A 21,873-nucleotide genomic window follows, 5' to 3' on the forward strand; every position below is an offset into this window, starting at 1 on the left:
TGTTCATGTAACACAGCACGTGATTCAATTGTCTGGCGGAGGTGCCAGGCTCCCCGCAGTGTCCGGTCAGGGCTGGGGAGGCCGCTGCCATGCACCTCCATGTTGCCCACGGAGCCAAGCAAGGCCAACCCCAGCGGTGGGGCAGCCGCAGGCTCCGGCCACCTGTCCTGCTGGTGCTCCGGCCACCTGTCCAGTGGCGGCTCCTCACTGGGCCGCGGCTCCGGGGGCGAAGCCCTCCTGGGCTACTTGCCCCCTTGGGCGGCATGGCTCGGGGCACCGCCGCCGTCGAAGACCTTGGGGCTGTCGGCCAGCAGCAAGGTGCGCACCTTCCGCCTCTCCTTGAAGCGGCCCGAGTGGGAGACGCGGAGGCTCCGGCGGTTGCCGCCGCCCGCCCCCGCGGCCTCGCCGCTGCCGAAGTGGGGCGGCTGCTCCTCCCGGCCGCCGGGGCTGGGGGGTGCGGCGGGGGCCTCGCTGGCGGCGGCGGAGGGCGGCGGGGCGACCGCCGGTTCCTTGTGCTTCTTCTTGCTGGTCAGCGACTTCCACCAGGGCCCCGCCGAGCTGCCCTTCACGCCGGCGCGGGGGGCGGCGGTGGCGGCGGCGCTGTCCGCCATCTCGGGCTCCTGCGAGGGGGGAAGACAGCGAGGGCGGGCTGGCAGCCGGGCACGCCGCCACCCCGCCCGCCCGCGGCCCCTCCGCCGCTCGGGCCGGCGCCGGGTGCAGCTGAAGGCGGCGGGGACCCCTCTTCCCCAGCACAGGTCTGCCCTTCACCCCGGGAGCTGCCGAGCAGGGAGGGACAGGTCTTGCACAAGGCAGCCGGGTGGGCGCGGGGGGAGGATTTTGGGCTTCGCCCGTGGCCGAGCCCCGGTGAGAGGCTCTGAAGCGCCACTCCGCCTTCCCGTGCGCGGCTGACAGAGTTAAAGGTAAATAAAGCCCCGGAGCCGAGCCGCGGGACCCGCTCCCTGCGCTCGCCACTCCCCCAGCCCCAGAAGCGGACTCCGAGGCCCGGTACCTTGAGGCTGCTGCCTCCCCCCCGGGACGGGGCCGGGAGCCCGCCTACCTCCTGGGGGTTCCTGCGAGGGGGCGCCGCTCCCCCCTCTCCCTCCTTCCCTCCCCCCCCCCCGCCGGCTCCCGGCGCAACAGGTACGGGAGGCGACACTGACCTGCGGGCGCCCGCCCGCCCGCTGCGGGAGCGTTCTCCTTCTCCCACCGGGAAGCGCGGCCGCACCTCCCTACGGCTCCATCGCCGCGGCAGGGAAGGAGGGAAGAGGCTGCCGGGCGGCGGGGAGCGGCGGCAGGTGGCGGCCAGCCCCGCGGCTCGCCCCCGTGGGCGGGGCGGTGGCCCGGCCTGCCCCGGCCCCGAGGGCCGGGGCGGCTCCCGCTCACCTGCCCGGTTCCCGCGGTGTGGGGCGGGGGAGCGGCCGCGGCCGGCGGCCCGGGGAGGAGGGGCCGGCCCCGGGCTGCGGCGCCGGGTCCTCGGGGCTGCAGGGAGGGGGTTGTGGGGCGGGGGAAGGTCGGTGTCCCCCGGGAGGGACACCCGGCGGTGAAGAGAGAGGGAGGAGGAGGGAGCCTTCGTGCAGGTGAGGCCGCACCGCGAGGGCGTCACGGAACCCAGGGCTACCAGCGGCGGATTGCGGTGGTGTCAGCGTGCGTGGCTGAAAGGGTAACGCGTTTTGTTCGTGCACATGATGGATGTGCGTAGGTGAATATTTTGTAGCCTTGAAGAAAATAGAGTTGTCTTTAAGTGCCCAGCTTTAAAAAATGAACGTAGCTGACACACTAAGAGAGACGGTGCCATCTAATATTTACGCTTGAACTGGCTTAGAATTGGGACTTTGAATTTCTGTGTGATGATGGATATATGGCCATACAAATGTCTTTACCTTTTTTTATTCATCCAGAAAGGAGAAAAAAGATTTGCTTGTACCACACTATGTGTTAAAAGCGGTGATTTGTTCTTTGGAGAACTACACCATGTAATATGCATTTGATCCCTAACACCCCTCCCATTAGCTACAGAGTCAGTTACTCAAGGATGCCTATGATCGTGTGGAGGAGTTCCTGAAAGCAGTGGTATTTCAGCCTCGTCTTCTTTTGCAGATCAACTTCTGCTACTTGCAGCTTCCCTGAATAGCCCATAAAGATAAGATGTATGGAAATTGGTGAATGCAGGTTACTGAGGGAGAAGAGCCTGGAGTGTGCACTTACATGACTCTGTAGATTGCTCTCTTTGAACCCAAAGGCTTTTGGATAGGGAAGCATGCATGCACACACACTTGAAAGTACTCTAAACTGTCTATCATACTAATAACAGCAGCAAAAAATCTCTCCTGTGGAATAAAACAGTAACTTCCAGTGAGAAAAGATGGCCTTTACATTCCCTCCTAACAGGTAAGCAACTAACGTTTTCTAAGATGCATAGCACCAGGGCATCAGGCTCTCTTGGGCCAAGGACAGCAACAGACCATTGGGTCAAGTTTCCCCTAGTGAATATGACCTACTGCTTTGCGACTCATTTGTATCTACAGAGAAAGAGAACACCAGCTTCTTTCCTCATCTTGTGTCCCAGGGAAGTGCCTGGGAAAAAGGGAATTTATGGAGAAATAAAGGTAATTATTATTTTTAAACGCCCTTTTCACAAAAATATTACTGCTTGACATTTATAGCTTCCATTCTGGTTATAGGCTTATACAAAACATTTGCCACCATATTACTTGTTTGTATTATTTTGAGTGCCATAGACCTGACCTCTTAGCTCACATAATGCCAAACTTACATCAAATCAGCGCATTTTTTTCAGTTACGCCTGTTTCAAAGAATCTTACAACGAAAGAGATTTGTCCTTTTTGACACTGTACTGAAAGCAGGGTCTACTGAAAAGAGACAGGCAGGTTGGAAAGCTTTGTAAGAGACGTGCGAGTGGGAGGGTGCTGCCTGCATGTGTATGTGGTGGCGCAGGAGGACAGCAAAACCTGCTCTGCATTTGACAGTCACTGCTACGAATCAGTCACAACACGCTGTTCCACAAGATTGTCACTAAGGTTAGTGTTTATACAAAAACAACTCTGACAGTGAAAATGTATGTTCCGCCGCTTTCTTACTGCAACAGGACTTGTTGCATTCCTTCAGTATGCATATATTTACAGCGTTGATATAAAAAGGAAAGTAAAATAACCCATGACTCTTTCAATGCATGGAAGTTAGATACTGTATTCCTTTAATAAGACTGCTGCAGTTAAATTCTGTCCTGTCTTTGCAGGAGGAGAGGATAAAAATTAGTGGGGTTTTGTAGTCCCAACTAGGGTGGATGTGCAGGATTCTAGCAGATGCCTCAGTGTACTGCAAAATAAAACTGTAGGGCCTTTTCTCCTACATTGTAATGTGCTCCTTTTGTGTAGGATTGGACCATATTGACATCAGGTCTCTTCATAATTCTGCAGGCTCTCCAACATTCAGAAATACCCTGGTATTCTCAAGATTTAGATTCCCAGAGACTAACTCTAATGTCAGCTCTCAAACTAATCTTACCTACAACACCTAAACTGTTACTGCAGTGAAAAGAAAGAAAAAAAAGGTGTTTGTTGCACTTCCCACTGTCCTTTTTCCAAACTTTGCAGACCATACTGTGTTCAAGTTGAAACTGAGCTCTGGAAACGTTAGGGATTCCAATTCACAATTCCAAACCATACCCTTACCTAATTGTGTTGAGGGGACCCATCCCTGCTCGCAGGAGAAGAGAGGCACCGTCCACTGCAGACATCAGCCTTCCCGACACCATTGACTAGGCAGTGTCCAGTTGTGCTCTGGAACCTTTTGATTTCCAAAACATAACAGCAACTGTAACCCCAATAGTAAATGCAGTTATAGTTATACCAAGGGGATCCAACGATGCCCTCAGAAGCATAAAGGGCACTAGTGAATATTGCTATCAGATCTCTTATTTACCCTGAAGCCACAGACCATCCAGCAAATATACTGGACTTTTGAAACTTGGGATTCTCAAATGCTAACCTTAAGGCCAAGGACGTGTTCGAGCCTACTGTAGAAAACATACGGCACTGGCACCTATAAAAAGCAGAGCTCTTCTTAGGTTGATATTCCCAGCAATATTCAACAGCATGTTTGATTCTTCGAGTTTCGATTCTTAAACTCTGACCCTGACCTGACATACAACTGAGCAATTGGCCCTTAGAAAGAAAATTGCAACACTGATAACCTGCTGGCACAAGTGGGCCTTTGAGCATTCAGCATTAAAATCAGTTCTTGAAACTTCTAGATCTCAAAGCCTAAACGTCACCTTAATTTAAACCAAGGGACCTCAGTGTACAGGAAAAGACCACACAAAGAATTGGCTGCCATCCCTATCAGGCTGTCTACTCAGAAGAAGCCAGCAGTAACTTCGGTTCTTCTAGCTTTAGATTTCCAAGTGCTAGCAGCATCTCAAACCTTAGCCTTTACCATAACCACAGGAAGGACTCCAACCTTTTTATAAAGGGGAAGAACATTTTCCCTGTTGGCACCAGGTTGCTGCTTAAGGCTGTGGGACTGCAGCATCCACACCCAGGCTATGTCTGTCCTGCCAAAAAAAATAGAGCTGGGGAGTGAGTTTGAACCCTGCACCTGGTGAATTGGCCCTATTGTTAGTGGCGACTCCCTGGCATGATTTTGGCCTATGTCAGTGAATACCCACTGGTCAGGCATGGTTTTGAGGCAGCAAGAGCAAAAGATTATTCCCCTTAGGCACAATGGATGAAACGACACCAGTTTGTTCCCCACCATAGTCCTCCAGCTTTATTGCAACAGGTTTTGCTCCCTCAAACACTTCAGTACACAACAACTCCTCATGTAACAGTCTAGGACATGCATTGTACCATCTCAGCCTCCGAGTATGAAAACACCAGTTTAATGGGCTGCAACACAGCCCTTGCATTATTACAGGTGCTAAATCACAATTTTTGATTCAGTGCCTCTAGGAAAAAAAATACTCTCAAAGGCCACAGGTGAGACCATGGGCTCCTGAGAAGTCCTCAGTTAAGTACAATGTAATGTGGACAGGGCAAGACTGCACCACTTGGCATGAGAGAGGTCCTTGACCCCATTTTATTGACTGACACAGATGTAGTCTTAAATTTTCTAATCTCATCTCCAGCGCTAGCATGGACAATATCCTTACTTACATGGGCTCTAACAGTAGCTCTGTGAAGGGAACTAGTCCCATAGTGGAATGCAAGACGTTCGGTTAGTGCTAGTGCTCATCCTCATTCAATGGGAAGTTCAGCTTCATAAATAAATCTGTCTCAGAACACAACATATTCTGAAACTTTACCTTAAGAATACTGATAACTATAAGGAAGGCCCAAAACTTCATCAAAACAGACCATAAACACAGCTCCTCAAACTTTCAGTTCCCAGCCAGCCACCAGCCCTTTCTCGTCTCTCATGAATTAATCCCCACAGCAGAAGCAAACAGAAGAGTGTAGGCCCCTAACACCAGCCCTCTTACATTTGTATATCCAGCAGCAAACTCAGTCTGATTCTTTGAATCCCAAATTCTAAACCTCATCTTCTCTCTCACCCTTATAGTATCTGAAGATAAAACTAAGGTCCTGTTCCTATAGCAGAACAGAAAAATACAGATATTTGTGACTGTTGACACCAGTACCCTTCCTAGCTCTGCAGGCCTTGCAAAAAAATCAGTTCATCCAATAACCATACTCCTAACCAGAGAACCCACACGTTGAACAGAGAGTTGATCATTATTGACACCAGTACACTGCAGTTTTTGCAACTTCAGTAACAACTCAGTTCTTTAGGCTTTAGATTTCCAAAGTCTGTCCCTAATTCCTACCTTAATTATAACTGTAAGATTCATGTCTATAACAACAAAAAACCCACCATAAATTAACTGTCCCTTATTGACATCAGCCCTATTCCCCATACTGAGGGCTGTGCAGCATGCAGTGACAATACCGGTTCCTCAATATTTGGATTCCTAACCTAACCCTAACTGTTACCTTGTTATGAATACCTATGGACCCCAGCCTCCTAATGTTCTTGGGCAGCAGCATGTGGTAAATAATATGGATCTTCATGCACATTGGTAATACCCATACCTGCCCTATAGTAGAACAGAAAAATAAGGTGTCTTCAAATATTGCCAGCAGCAATTTATGTTCTTCAAGATCTACAGTTCCAAACCCTACAGCTAATCCTCGTCCTCATTCTGACCTTCATCTTAGTAGTAACAAATGGCTCATACTTTCAAGAAAAGAGAGAATACTTTGACCCCCCCACCTCATCAGGCCCTGCAGAGCCCTGCAATGAAGGCAGCTTCCAGTGGTAAGCTTGGTTCCTGCCATCCCCAAGTCTACCGTAAACTGAACCCTGACAGTTTCTCTACTTAAAACCTGCTGCTCATTTCTATTGTAGCTTATAAAGCACCGGCTCCAACTGATACAAGCTTTCTTCCTAACTGCAGTCCTTACAACATTCTGCAATAATCCAGGTCCTTCAGGCTTTGAACTCCCAGTCCTCGCGCTAGCTGTAGCATCAGCATAATTATATCCAGAATACCATGCCTTCAGAGAAAGATAATGTAAAGTATGGCCCCTATGTAAAACCCATTGATGTCCTAAATCTGCAAGCCCTAGAGCATTCAGCAATAATCAGAGTTCCCTAAGGTTCAGATTTCTGAATCTTAACCATGATCTTTACTTTAATCAAGGAATTAATCTCTACAGCTAAAGAACATAAAACATATTGATGCTCTCCCTCTTATCTCCATGAGCCCTATAGTCTCTTCGTTCCCTTTAGATAGCTGTAGGGGATATAGCAATATAATTCTGCTTTGAAGATCCAGTTAGATGGCATTCTTCTCCTTGCTTAAGTGTTTGTGAATTACCTTCCGAGTTTTCATCAGTTCCTGGTTATTGGCAGGGAGGTCTGTTGGCACTCGAATCTTCTTCCTCCCTTTTCTGCAGACGTTGACTCTGTACTTGTCAATAAAGAAATCAGAAGGTGGCCAGACAGGGTCCTGTGGCTTGTGCCCTTTGAGCAAGGTTTGGGGAGAGTGCAGCGTCGAGCGAAAATGTTGTAGCCTCTCCAGCTCCTGTGACTTCAGGGAGCTTGAACAGCTGGAGAAGTGCGCACTTGTGGACCCTTCTGTGAGTCTTCCTCCCAGCCCCATCTCCTTTTCTGCCCTCTCCGGCTTCTTCTCAGACAGCAGGGCAGCACCGACCGAGCCATTAGCAGGATCAGGGGAGCAGGCTACCTCTGCCCTGTCTGTACGCTGCGTGGGGGAGCATGATACTGGCAGCAGCTGAAGGTAGAGCAGAAGAGGCTGTTGGCTGTCTCCATCTCCAGGTAGGAGGGAGAGGGAAAGAGCAGCAGCTCAGCTCGGTTAGGAAAATGCTCTGCCTCCGGACGTGTGAGTCCAGGCAGGGCCCTGTGCAAACAGTTACATCATCTCACAGTGTCTCATTTGTACAGATATGCACTGTGCAGTGTTTGAGCTTATCATAAAAGACACAGTTGCTCCACATGCTCTGCAAACCACTCTCAGTACCTACCTTCACTTTCACCTCCTTGGAACGTGACTTTAAGCCTTCCTTCAGCCCAGCTATTTATTACCCCAGGCACTCCTGGCACCTCTCCGAGGTCTCACCAAGACCAGAGTTTTGCCCAATACTACACCTACAATCCCTCCTCCCTCCTGTATCCTAAAGTTGACAGTAACGCACAACTCGGGCCTTTCAAGCACCTTGTTTCAGAAGAGAACCCAAACCTGATAGATTCCTTCCCAAAGTCTCAGGCCAAGTGCCCTGTCTCCTTCATTAAGCTCAAATGTTGTGTGAGCTTTGAGACTGTTAAGTGTATAGGAAAGTGTAGTCTTACCTCTTGCTTAGAAATACAATGAATGTGGTACCACTGTGGTACCACCCAGTTTTGTGCTCTGTTAGACCTGTTCTGTAGCTTAAACAGACATCAGCTCACAGAGCAGTGAGTTGAAAGCAAAGCTCTGTCTCCTTTGTAACTTCATTTTAAAAAAGTTTTCCCGAGGAAACAATATCTGCACTTATACTCTTTGTTTCTCTTTTTTTTTCAAATTCTTCTCCTTCCTCAGTAACTTCTACATCCTTTGTCCGATTCCAATAGTATTTGACAGCAGGAGAGGGATCATTAAGTTTCACAACAACTGGTCTCTGGGTAGAGGGGCCCCAAATCGGTGTCTCAGTTGAGGAAACCCTTCAACAGTTCCCTGTTCAGTCTTGCCTGCCAGCTGCCTTTTCAGTACACGTGTGCTTTGGAGTCAGACACAGCACATGCTGCCTCGTCTCCAGCACGGTGTTCTCGGGAAACAACTCCTTCGCTCAGTTGCCCCGGCAGGCTTGAAATACTTAAACCTGATAACAATGAGTCTCGCAAAGACTGAGGTATAAAGAAGAGATTTCAGCTGTTCCACAGCACTCGGGAAAGTTACTACCTTACAAACCATTAACTTCATGTAATGTTTTACTGATCGTGGCTAAGACACTTCTGCTTTATGGGAGGCAAATCGTCTCACCCTGGCAGCTCCAAGGACCAGCTGTAAGGGGGTACAGAGTTGCACCCATCACACCAGAAGATGGGGCTAGCTGAATGGCAGATGGGAATCACGGGTGAATGCCTGCAGTAGGGGACAGCTGCTGCACCCGCACCACTCCACCAAAGGCCTTCTCCAGCAGCTGGAGGAGAACAAGGTTCCTGTTGAACATCTGGCTGCAGACAGGCTCCAGTGCAGTCAGACGCAGGTATATCTCACCTGCTTCCAGAAGAGCAGAGCTGCATTCCACTCAAGATGAAATGACCTAGCAGAGAAGTTACATCAGCTCAAACACAGCCTCCTGGAGCATCTTTCAAATGACTTACTACTCTCTAGTAGTGCCTCATGTGAGATAAGTCATCACACTCTTGCTGAATGCTTTGAAGCAAAGGGAAGGATTTGGTGTAATCTGGTCAGACCCATTTTTTTTCTGTGTATGGGAGTATAGGCTTCCATTAAAGATAAATATGCTTTTTCTTCTGTTTTAGCAGTCAGTTTTGCAGAGAAAAGTCTGCTGCCTTTTTATTACCTTGAATGGTGAATCTGGAACAGAGACGATCAGATCTCAGAGGTGCTGCTCAGCCCCAGGTGCAGCAGTGATGGCCACAGCAAGTCTGACATAAGAGATGAAGCGTGCGCAGCACAAGGTGGCACTAATGAGGTATGGAGGGGACAGGGTCCTTTCAGCTCCATGCTCAGTATGCCCCTGAGGATGCTGGACATCGGTTAATCAGTTAGTCAAGACAAACATGAACAATTCATTAGATATTTGTGCTTTAAGATGCAGAATCATACTCTTTGCTCGGTGCAACAGATTAGAAACTTCTGCTCTCCAAAGACACTAAGCACGAGTATTTCTAAACACACTGCTTTGTACTGTCATCGAATCCTTAGGATGGGACATGTGTTGAAGATTCCAGACTGTGAGACATGTCAAAACTACCAGTATGCTCATGGTAGAGGGAAAGGGAGAAGCGGAAGCAGAATGGCTTGCTTGTCTTCCTACAAAAATAAAAAAAAGGTACTAGAATACTGTTCCTGCCTTAAAAAAATAACTCATTGCTGAACTGACCGGAAAAAATAAAGAAAATCATTGTTAGTCAAATGTCTGTGTTCAGAGGAGTGGAAAAGTGCTCTGATGGCATTGATTCTGATATTGATGGGATTGATATTGTGATTCATTGCTTGCTTGAAGTTTTACACAGAGGTGGTTCAGGGTCGTCGCAGAAAATAAATGTGTGCATAGGCTTGGCTGTGGTAGCATGGGCATCCAAGTGCCAATGTGAAACTGCTGACATTCAGTAAAACTGTTCTAAGTTTTCCAAGCAGGAAAGTTTCCAGCAATGTCAGGATGGTAATTAGCGATTGATTTTCATTTGGCAGCTTGCCATGTGGTCAGAGTGACAGACACCAGAACTCTTTAACACATTTAATGGGATTTTTCCTTCCATTTACACTATCATAAATTACAAAGCATATTTCACTTCACAAAATAAAACCATTTCCAGATCATTTTTATGACAGTATTAAGTAGTACATAACCTACAACAAATAGTCCTGTAGAAGGCAGGAGCATCTATGGAAGTATTGGGAACTCAGACTATTTAGCATTTGCTCTGCAATCTGGGTTAATCTATCTAGCCCTTAGTTATTTCTCTAGAAGACGACAAATTTACAGTCATACCCTCCACCTCCCTTCATTATCATAGTTACACATATTTTTCAATTTGAATAGAAACATGTGCTCCCTGAAATAATTCAGGAAACTGCATCACCGAGTTACCAAGCATATGATGCAAATGATCAAGATGAGGGATTATTAGAATTTTTTTTGTATTGAAAATTGAGTTTGGTAGTAAAGTATGTTGATTTTCTATGCTTGCAGAAACATCTCATGCTGAGAAATTGTTTTAACATTAGGAATAAGTTGCAGTTAGACTATGAACTCTGTAGGTCAATGTTTGTGAGGGGAGAAAAATATTAAAATTTGGTAATAATTAAATTTACCAACTCTCACATTTCCTACACATTCTTTCTTCTTTTTTTTTAACAAACCATCAGGAAACACATTCAAGATAAATACCTACATTTTTTAGCAGATTTACTGTACGTTTATAAATACAGAAACATGACAAAACATAACTCGACTTTTACAGAAAAACCAGATCCTTCATAATTAACCCAAAAAAGTGCTAACTTTTCAACAAGGCCAGAAAATATCCAGTGTCCCAGCATCACTTAACTTACATATTACTGTAATCCAAGAAAAATCTGGCATGTGAAACTGATACTACCACCACGACTTTTGAAAAATTCTCAATACCGTATTTTACATGGGAGTAAAAAAAAAAAAAAAAAAAAAGAAAGAAAATACTGTATGTTTTGGGAAATAGCAAATGGCTAAAAGTGTACAATCTTAGGATGCTAGTGCCTAAATGCAAAGAAACCTAAGGAAAGCTGGAATACACACAAGAAAAGAATTCTCCTTTAAAACACTTGCAATGAAAGAGGTATGTCAGGATAATACTGCATTAGTGGTAATTGTTTTCAATATATCATAGCAAAAATGCAGGAAAGAATTATGTGGAAAATAATCAATGCACCGCATTGATTTATAGTTTGCTAAAATAAAATGCCATTCTTTCAGCTAGGTAAAGTAAAAATATCTTTATAATATAGGTTCTGTTTCACAATTGACATATATAATTATGTCTCATGGAGAGGGAAATGTATAGGCGTATACAAGTAACACTGATTAAGTACCTTTTTGCTTCTCTAGCCATATTAAAATATGTTTTGTGTTTCTTAATAAGTTAACAATAAAATTGTTTGCAACTTCTCAAAACAAATATACATCTGAGGCAAGGCAAAAGATACAAGGTAAGAGGATTTTTTCTGACCTTTTTTTTCCCTTCTACAAAGAGGCATATGTCTATGAGACATAGGCTTTCCCTAAACATTTTGGCATCCATCTGCAACTTTGCAGAAATTGAAGTGCAGTCAAGGAACTTTTCCTTTACGTTTAAAAAAATTTAAAGAAATGTTGTTTTTCCTTCAAACTAATTATTTTAAAACAAATGACTTTGAAGATATGCCTCTCCTTGTCTAAAAGAGAACATCTTCATTTTCTATTAAAATCTGCACAATTAACTTCTGGTACCGCATGTCATTCAGTGTAGCAAGGGTACTGTCCTCTGGAGGTCTCATTAAAGTAGGCCCAAACACTATTCCCAGGTTTTCAGCATTCATAAAATTCTCCTTTTCATGCAAGGTAACCCTAAAATTAAAAAAAAAAAAAAAAAAAAAAAGTAAGTAGTTTTTTACTTCCCAGAAGAAAAGAATATATGCATCTTAATCTGTAGTCCCGCTTCACATCAAGCATTGGTAGATAATGACATTTTTCAGTAACAATTTTTACTTTCACTCAATATAGTAACTGTTTGCACAGCAAGTACAATGCAACTACGGTGGGGCTGTGATTTCCAGTGCCTTTAAACACCCCCCATGTGACTCTTAAGTGATTTTTCCATGTGGCTATCCATTAGGGTATAAGAATTAGTGGCAACTGCTTTTTTGAAAAGCATAATCATGATTTAAATGATGATGTATGGAGCAGTCTGCTACGTTACAGTAACTACAGTTCTCTGGTGCGTTGTGCTTGGTGTGCATCACACTGGACGTGTGGATGTGCTTCCCGAATACGAACCCAGATTTTCTTTGGATTACCAGTGACCCCCATGCTCCCAGACATGCTTCCAGCCTGCAGGAACCCACCCCTTCACACATTTCTGCCTCGCTGGCTGCCTCAGGCCAGCAGACAGCTGAGTGATTCTGATTACTTCTTATACTTTAGGAGTAGGCTGAATCCTGGAGCAGCCTGGAGAGGCGGCTTGCTAAAGTCAGGCTGCTACGAATGCCATCTATCCTTGACAGAGAACAGAGGCACTTCTAGGAAGGAGCCCAGGCTGTTTTGTTCCCTGACATGGGTCATATAATATAAATACAAGAATAGGTAGACCACGTGTGGCTGGAGCAAACAAAGACCACCAAGGATTGGCCAAGCTGCAGAGAAGTCAGCCCTGACTGCAAAGCGCTAGGTGTGCTCAAAGTTTTCCTCCAGGTAATAGAGCTGGATCACATCAGTGCTGTCCCAGCAAGCCTTTGGCATTTGAGTTTGGTCCTGAGAGTGAGTGCTCTTGCACTGCGGTGTGGAGACAGCCATGGTCCCTTGATTGGTCACGGTCCCTCATGGACCAGACACTTGTTGTTACTAGTTTCACATCTCCTCCATACACAACTCCTCTGCCAGGGTGGAGCACATCTGGTTTTGGAGCCAGCTCTCCTGGCAACAGCTGAGACCACCCCGGTCATGGCAATTCCCAGCTGGGCAGCAATAGATTCACTCATGCCATCGGGGGAGCACAAGAGGCTGAAACCAGAAGTAATCTGGTCTTCCCTTGTTTGCAAGGTCCTTACATGATTAGGTTTTGCTTCTACTATTGGCTTTCTGCAAAGAGTGGCTCTGTCACAGAAAAACACCGTTCCTCTTTGCTTTCAGGACAGAAGTCCATTAGTGCCCCTGCTCACAGATACGTCCTCATCCTCTAGCACAGGTATGTTAGCTGTGCTTTGCAAGGACAAAAGACAAACCAAGGCTGCCTAGCCCAAGCCACCTCTGTGCAAGTGTATGTGTAACACTCTGTTTTCCATCTCCGGATGTATGCAGCACAGATGTTGAACAGCTACGCAATGCCACATACATACATCTTATAGCACCTCTGTGCAGGAGTGTGGGGCTTGCTGCATGGCCTGGAGTGAACACAGAGAAGATTCACAGCTTCACTGCAACGTCAGCATGGATGGAGTTGCATGTATTTCACCACAGGGGGGACTGCTCATGCTATTGTATTTCCTCCAATTTTGAGAAAAAAGTTATCAGAAAGATAACTGAAGAAAACAATTAATTGACTGACAAACTCATTCTTCATTGCTGACACTGTCCTCTGCTGGATTTTCATGTGCTTTTAACAGCAACTCAGTGCAGTTTCTTTTCTGTTGAGAAACAGCGCTGGTGTAGAGGCTGCGATCCTGCAGTCTTTACATAGACTCCTTGACACCGGCGCATGTTTTCTCCATGCAGAAAGAGCCCTATGGGGCTGGAGCTGGGACTCTTATGTTTAATCTACAGAACAGCATAGTCTGAACCTAAAGGATCCTTCACTCTTTTGCATTCAGATCTCTCCAACAGATTCTCCATAGAAACTGACATGCACTTGATTTCCGTGCAGACGCTGAAAGCTACGATTTGGGAAAGGAGAGGAAATCCACTGCGTGACTTGCAGGTATTTGAGAGAGAAAGCTTCATCAGCTATTTGGACTATTTTTGTCTCATCAGTAGTTCAGCTCAACAGCTGAACCCAAGCCTGTACTGCAGTTCATGAAAAAAAAGGAAGGCAAGTCAATACTTGTCTATTAAAAATTTGCTGCCGGGACATGAAAGTACTGATTCGGTATGCAGGTTGCTTGTCTACACCCTCCACGGGCCTTCTTAAAAGCCAACACGGTTCATCCTGAGTTGTCCATGCATATGTGCTCACAAGGGTGGATATTTGCACATCTCATTTCTGCAGAGTCCGAAGAAGCTCCTGCATGCTCAGGTAATGTCTCATCGAAAGGAAAAATTACCTGAGCTGATTCAAAATGAGGAAAAGTCTCTGCATAATGAGAACCTGATTGAGCATGAAATGCACTTCACACAAGCTCTCTGATGCAATGTGACGTGAGTTGAGGTCTTTTTGTTTTCAGGTTGGCATTAGTAGTGCAGAATAGTGCAGATCAAACCCAGAAAATACTCCAAATTTGCAACTGTGTTGCAAGTAGTGGGACATCTAAGAAGAGATCAAGGATTTGCTGTATAAAAGGTGAGCAGTTTTATTCCTCCCTTATCCCCTTTTCTGTTGTTTCCAAGTAGCACCATAAACTTTAACCAGAGACAAGGGACATCTTGGGCAATATATCCTTAAATGAACGCCTGCTTTGAGATGACAGTGCCAGTCTTTACTCAGCTTCAGTTTTTAAAAACTTAGAAGACTTCCTGAGGCATGTAAATACCCAAAGTAGCAAAGTGGAGTTAGCATGGTTTTGAAAAACAGTTTTGCTTGAAATTAGTGAAAGCGAGGCACCTTCTTTGGAGCACTTCATAATTTTCCTAGGTACCTAGCTGAAAACTTGGAAAACTCAGCAGTACACTCCCAAGTCACTTTCAAAAATGAAATTTAGGCATTTTTTAATATTGTGTATGCCTTATGTATGCCTTATGTATGCCTAAAGAAGTTTTGGAAAGCAAATGAGGCAGAGTGTGTTTAAAACCAAAAGAGAGATAACTGGTAAGGGCCTGTATTGCTTGACTCTTGGCTTAACTGTGATGTGAGCAAACAACATCTAAGAGACAGCTCTTTCCTTTTAGGGTTATCACTCAAGAAGACAAATCAGAAGCAAAGCATGATCAAGTGACTTACTGCAGCACATCTAGCACATCTCTGAAGTGCCTACCATTCCAGTATTTTTCAGATATTACCTGCCTCAGAGAAGCGTGACAAATCTCAATTAACTCTTCAAAGGTTTGCAATGATCTGCCAGCAAAAGGATCTATGCTATATATGTGCATAGCTTATATACATTTTTACAAACATAGCTGTTCTGCTTATTTGTAGCATTATTGTTTTAGTGGCAGTGCCCTAATGGAAGCTTTATTGGTACTTTCTGTAATATCTCTCTTTCAAAGCAGAAAATTGTTAAGCTCTTCAAGAATTATCCTGCATGCCAATTAACTCACTTTTTGAGATGAATCATTAGGTATCTAAGTGTCTCGTAGTGAGCAGCAGGGAGTAACATCAACACTTCATGTATTGCTTCTAGTCGTTCATCAGGATTAGAGATTTCTGTAAAAAGACCAAACAGGATTAATGTTAATCGGGCCTTCCATTTGTAAACAGCCATCATTTAGGAAGCTAACTTATTATTATGGAGTCATTTACAAGCCATTGACTGTGCTTGGAGGGATAAATATTAAACTCATAAACACAGAGCTTATCAGCAACTTCTGCATCCTCAAAAAAAAATAGCTTTACAAAGAAATCAGCAACAAGGACCACCCAATAGTTGTCTCTATGGTCTGTAGCTCTATCTACAGGCTTGTATAGGTACAGTGCCCGAGCTTCGTTAAGTGCTTCATAATACTCTGCCCAGAACTGACTCTTTAAAATCTTACATAAGATTACTTCCATTAGCCTTCAAAACCAGATGGGAGTGTGGATATATGCTTTTAGAGACTATGCTTGAATATATAAGTTTAGCTAGAGATTGAAATGGCACGGAATTACATAAACAAAGATTTCTGAACATATTTAAATATGTGGGTATTGGTGATCAGAGGGTGTCAGTGCTCATTTAACACTGTTTGGCAATCGCTCTAAAAATCTGAGCAGGATTTACATGTATTTCACATGAAACGTATAGATTCCTAAGCTGTGAACTGAGTCAGAGTTATATTTGCTCCATGACTTTTCATACAAATGGCACCAGGAGCCCAAAATTTTAGAAGATTAAGAGTCTCTATGTCCTGCTTTTAAGAGACTGGTGTATCGACATGATAGGAACTGCTTCCTCTGAGCATGTTCTTTATAGGACAAGTGACGAGCAAGAATAATTTCTCTGCCAAGGAGGAAGAGGAGAGTGCAGGAGATGATAGGTATCTGTGGTTGCATGGGGAGTGCAAGGTGGGGTAAGCCAGAGGGGAAGGGAAGGCAGCACAGTCACACAGACAGACCACTCTCCTGCTGCTTATCGATATACTGGGTGCCATTTCAAAATTACTAAGGATACTTTTTAAAGAAGAAAGCATGCTACTTTTTAGATACCTCAGGTCTTTGACATTTTTGCTAATAATCTGATTTTGATGCAATCCATCTGGTAAGTTTTCATTAGGGACTATCATTACGTGGAAGGCTGCGCCCCGGAGAGCAGAATTTGAGGCAAATCTCAGCTCTCTCTGCCAACATTATGGCAATGAATGCTGCTGTCCTCCTCCCTCCCTGACAGCGTGCACCCACGACCTGCCGGCTCTGGGCAGGGGGTAACTGCACGTGCCTCCCACCTGGACACGGGTTAGATACTGTAGGACTTAATGAACAGTGGATGCACCTGAACTGTGGGGCAGATGTGCTTTGTGGGGTGTCTCATTGCTCTGATCCTCCACTGACTGAAGGAAGGGACGTGCTTGTCTGCAGTGCAGATTTGTTGCCAAAGGAGGCCAGGATATGGGAGATGGGGAAAAATGGTGGGGAAATGGGACGCATCCTCGAGGCTCACACTGTTCACTCAACTCTGACCCCTCACTGATCACCCAGTCTTGCACGCATCTGGCAGCCAGCGCTGCGGCTGTGACACCAGCCCGGGGATCCTCCCAGTGCCAGATGCAGTTCTTGCAACGGCACTGGACATGCTGCCTCTTGGTACAGAATTTGGGTCATTTACAAGAAAAAAGCAAGCAATTCCATTCAAAACCCCATCCCAGGGCACGTCATAGCTTCACTGACTGACACTGAAACCACACTTTCTGAAACTGGTCAGTTATTTTGATACCCTACATTTACTTTTATTTTTTTAACTTGCATGATGTCCCATCTGATTAACAATCAGGCAAAAGTTTCATGTGAAAGAAGGCCATGGCAGAGAAGTAATGAACACAACACCACCTGTGCTTCCAATTTGTTGTCTGTCTTTTCTTTTTCTTTAACGTGGACAGCTTTATGGATGGGAAATGTAATTAAAGATCAGTACAAATTACTATGCAATACTTACTTGCTGCCTCTATGAACTTGGAATAGGTGTCGTAGGTGATCACAGGAATCGGTAAGTCTCTGAAGTATAGCTTCAGTGCTCCGGCAATGATGTTTATGTCTGGATAAATACTGGCAGAAATATCAGCCTTGTCACCATCTAGAAGAGGAGGAAGAAATCTTTTTGAAACCAGGCTAATTTTGACTGAAGCAAGGATAGACTTCTAATTCAGATTTATTGTGTCCAGCCTGACAAGAAAAAACAACCTGAAAGCATTTGGAAGGCTTAAATGAGAATATATTGCTACCAACTTTACAGTATATGAATGAAGAATGGTAGTTTCTTTTATCTTTTAGTAAACAATTTATTTGCTTACATCTTTTGGAGGGGCTGGTGATTATATCAACAATATCTGCAGTGTACCATCTCACACTTAATGTTTTAATGTTGGATGAAAAATCATGTTAATAATATATTTATTGAATATGGCCTATTTATTCACTGAAAATAAGCTATTAATAACTTGTTCTGGTGTTGTATTTTGTATCCGCAGATCAACGCACAGGAGTATGAATGATTCTTTTCATTTTCACTTGGGGAAACAGAGGCACAGAGAAATAACATAAATTTCCAATGACCCTCAGGAGACCAGTAGGAAAAATCAAGAGTAAGCATCCAAATCTTGTAAGTTCTGCACCAATCTATCTATACTGATTAGCTAGTAAGAAAGCCGCCTTATTTTCTGGATGTCCGCTAATGTCTTAATATTTGACTTATTTATAACAAAGATTTGAATTTAAATAGACATGCTATGGCATTTAGCTATACAATTTATTCTGAAATGTGCATCGCAATTTGTTAAATGAATATGGATACTTATAATGGATGAACTAAATAGATGAATTATGCAACTGAAATTACATACATTTTGTTTGCCACATATTATAACACAGTCAGAACTCCAATACAGAGCACTTTTAATCACGAGCTTAACATTTACAAGTGTTGCTGGTAAGCCCTTGACCAACACATGGCTTGTAACGAGTGAAATTACAAGACTAGCAGCGAGGCTGGATCACTATTATTTTTCAAGTTCAAATGACTACATCTGTCCTGTATTACCTAGTACCCTCATACCCACATTTTTCTACAGACCGAGAAATTCTGCTGTCCTCCCCTCCTGGGGCCTGTCCTTGGCGGTCCGCCAGTAGAAAGACAGGGTAGGACACTGGTCAAGCAGGGGCTGAGGCTGTCTGGATTTAACCCCCCGCTATATCTCGGGCTTCTTTGAGATCAGTTATACCCCATAGTCCTTATTCCCCACCTTTCAAGTGAGGATAATAGCGCTTCCCTCGCAGGAGGTGGTGAAGATTAGGACCGTACGGTGAGTGGGGCGATGTGAGGTTATTCTTGCTTGAACAATGGAGAGGAGTTTGCTTGTATCTGCCAGGAAGTGCAAGCACAAGCTTGGGCTGTTACCACCAAGGCGCTGACATGCTGTAAAGCCATTGCCTTGCTTGTCTTGCAATAACTAGTGCTTGTAGACATGCCCTGATACAGACAGATGAGTGGGTGTGCTTGATACATGGCGTCTAAGATGGTGATAAAGGCTTTCACAGCAGAGTAAAAGAGTTTATATTGATTGTAGACATTTTATACAAACCTATGGCATTAGTCTTGAAGGGATATGTCCTGTCCAATGTATGCACATAATTCTCATTAAGACTAATAGCACTACATGTTCTCATCAAGAGGAGATTATATGCTTAAGTGTTTAAAACAAGCAGCCTTTCTTGATGCAGCTGAGCAGTCTGAATACATCCATCAGCATTTAATTTAATACAGCATCAATAAGCCCTAGGAGGATGTTTACACTGCCCCAATCTTTTGTTTAATCCACACGTTCCAGGCACGGTAGCATTAGTCTTGTAAAGCTTTGTGTGGAGAGCTCTGTTTAATTGATGGACACTGAGCACTCAAAATGCTCCACTGAAAACAGATACCTCCAAGAAACCAGCAGCTGCATCAGAACAGATATAGCAAAGCAGAAGGTTGCATCTATTATCCAGGTCACCAGTACACTAAATGGAAGTGTTATTTATTTAGTACTTTTATAAAGCAGCCCAGCAAGCTTCCTTAAAGGGGCACTTCAGCTAGAGGTACTTCAAACTACAATGTACTTCAAACCTACCTCTTATTTACATATTCACTTACTGTAGGAAAAATACATTAATTCCTGAGTCAAAGATTTTTCTCTTCACTTCAGAGACAAATGTACATCTATTGGAAATGCACTGAAGATTATTTTAAAGTGAGCGTAACAATACATCTGTTACAATATACCTACACATTTCTGCAGTGGGTATGTAGGGGAAGGTGGATTTTTATTTTCCTTTGGTAGATTTTGGATTGTCTTTTTTTTTTTTTTCCTTTCAGTTTCAGAAATTGAAGGCCCTTGGCAGGCTGCACTTACTTCTTATCCTCACCAAATTCCTGGATTTGTATTTTTATTTAAACACACTTAAAATTCAAAGCACTAAGAAAGAAAAGTTAATTCATTGCCAGTAAAGTCATGACACATATTTCACAGAGGATCCTCTGCAGTAGCATACTGTATGAACTACATCTGTTTTATATGGTACCTTCTGCATTACCACAACAATTTTTTTCACTCTTCAATACAGTAATTTTCCTCAGATTGTAATTAGTATTTTCAGTATCGTTGCAGTGGCCATATGTTAATACAATCTTTTTTAAAATTTTGGTTTACAAACGTATAGTTCATTTCAGCTTTACAAACCTAATCCTATCCAAACCCTGTCATTTCTCTTTCCTTGTTACTTTGACTCTCAACATATTTTGTTGCATTATGTTGAGGTGTGAATATCTCAAGACAAAGAAAGTCTTTATTCTGTTCCTTAAAGGTTTCAGCTGACTTTGGATGCCATAGAAATATATCAATAGTTTATTAGAGAATGAAGTGGAGTAAGTATTACATTCTTAAAGCCTCAGCTATGCCCTCTGAATACTGAATTACATTTCTACTTAAGTTCCTTCTTCCTTAACGCTTTGTTTTTATTGCACAGCCTTCGCCATGCTAGCATGCTTCTTTGTGGTTTTTCTTGCATTTGGCATTTGACAGGTTTTCAGCTACACTGGCAAAAGACTGAGTATGAGTTAGGATGCCTCTAAGTACTCATGTAATATTTAACAGCATAATATTTTTAGCAAGTGTATTGTACCAGCCAGTCATACAAACAAGTGGGGGGACAGAATGCACTGGTGACAATGGCAGCTCTGTGGATAAAGCGCACAATGAGGGTTTTCTGGATGCCACAACGCCACAGCTCAACAATGCTGACAGAGAGCAACTGTCATTCTACAGCACCAACATTCACCACATTAAATAAATCCACATTATTCCCCTCCTTCTCATTACAAAAATCACTAAAATGGAACATTGTCAGTGCCTCAGAAAGCCTAACGCTAATTTACAGTAGGGGTATTTACACTGCTTTGGCTTTGGAAGGGAGTCTTAGTTTAAATCAGATGAAGACCAACTTCTCCCTGTTTTAAAACCAACTATCAAAGCTTCATTGGGCCCAAATAATATTATGTGGGATGCCATTTTCTTCCTGAGATGTTACCTTCCAAACCTGGCTTTGTTCTTCTGTTCCCGCTATAATTCTTTGGAAGCAACAAGCGAGTGTCCCTTTGGCAAAGCAGAATTAGTCAGAGGGAGACTGGCTTCTCTTCGTTGCACCCCTTCAACTGCACATGAAATCAGCAGGAGAGGTACCCTGCGGCCGAGTCAGCCCCTGCGCCTCTCCCCTGTATCATACTGTCTTCTGGCTCCTGGGGCTTGACGAAGAGCTTGGGAAACCAGAAAGCTTGATGGCGTTATTTGAAGGAGGCATTAAAATGGGAGGACTCCTTGCTTGTTTATTTTCAAACCTATTTATTAAAAGCTGTATTTCCAGAGCTGCAAAAGCGTACTGGAATTCTAGCCAGGTGCCTGGGGACTGACTCGGAAACGATGGGCAGGGAGGGACCTCTGTAATGCCAGAGTGCAGTGCTCTGCTACTGCAGGCACCACACTATATAGCCCTTCTCGTGAATCTTTCAACTTCCATTTTAAAACTAGTTAAGGTTTTTATCCCTGCTCTTATTAGAAGGTTGTTTCAGAGCCTTGCTTTCAGATGGTTAAAAAATGGTCTTTAAATTGTCAAACTAAATTTATTCCTAGCCAGTGTACATCCTCTAGTATTGTGCCAAGACTATCCATTAGATTAGGTTCTCTTCTCTGGTTCATACCCCTGCTTTCAGCTTCTCCTTTGACAGCTAACTATCCAAGCTCTTTTAAAACACATTTACCTTCTGCTATGCAGCATGCTCCAGAGATGTCTGGGATATAGTGATGTGGCCACAGATATGGCTGTTTCTGCTGCAACACC

General features: G+C 44.2%; 2 protein-coding genes across 8 annotated transcripts in view; both read right to left on the reverse strand.

The window, feature by feature from the left end:
• Nucleotides 1-242: 242 nt before the first annotated feature.
• PRR15 (proline rich 15) lies at nt 243-611 on the reverse strand. The gene has a single exon (XM_050892452.1). It carries the CDS (start codon nt 609-611, stop codon nt 243-245), a length of 369 nt encoding a protein of 122 aa, XP_050748409.1.
• A 10,323-nt stretch (nt 612-10,934) lies between these two features.
• CHN2 (chimerin 2) overlaps nt 10,935-21,873 on the reverse strand; it is a 164,422-nt gene continuing 153,483 nt past the window's right edge. For 4 of the 7 annotated variants that reach the window (XM_050892005.1, XM_050892006.1, XM_050892004.1 and 1 more), the window contains 2 exons: nt 15,414-15,519; nt 10,935-11,855 (listed from right to left, as the gene is read on the reverse strand). In XM_050892005.1, coding sequence (XP_050747962.1) covers nt 11,684-11,855; nt 15,414-15,519 — 278 coding nt within the window. In that variant the 3' untranslated portion in view covers nt 10,935-11,683. Of the gene's footprint in view, nt 11,856-15,413; nt 15,520-17,440; nt 17,579-21,873 lie in introns of all 7 variants that reach the window. The other 3 variants (XM_050892000.1, XM_050892001.1, XM_050892003.1) reach the window with 1 other exon arrangement.

This window comes from Gymnogyps californianus, chromosome 2 (genome assembly GCF_018139145.2).
Source record: "Gymnogyps californianus isolate 813 chromosome 2, ASM1813914v2, whole genome shotgun sequence".
NCBI lineage: Eukaryota > Metazoa > Chordata > Aves > Accipitriformes > Cathartidae > Gymnogyps > Gymnogyps californianus.

Coding starts and splice junctions, on each gene's coding strand:
- PRR15 (XM_050892452.1), bottom strand. CDS start 611: ATGGCGGACAGCGCCGCCGCCACCGCCGCCCCCCGCGCCGGCGTGAAG.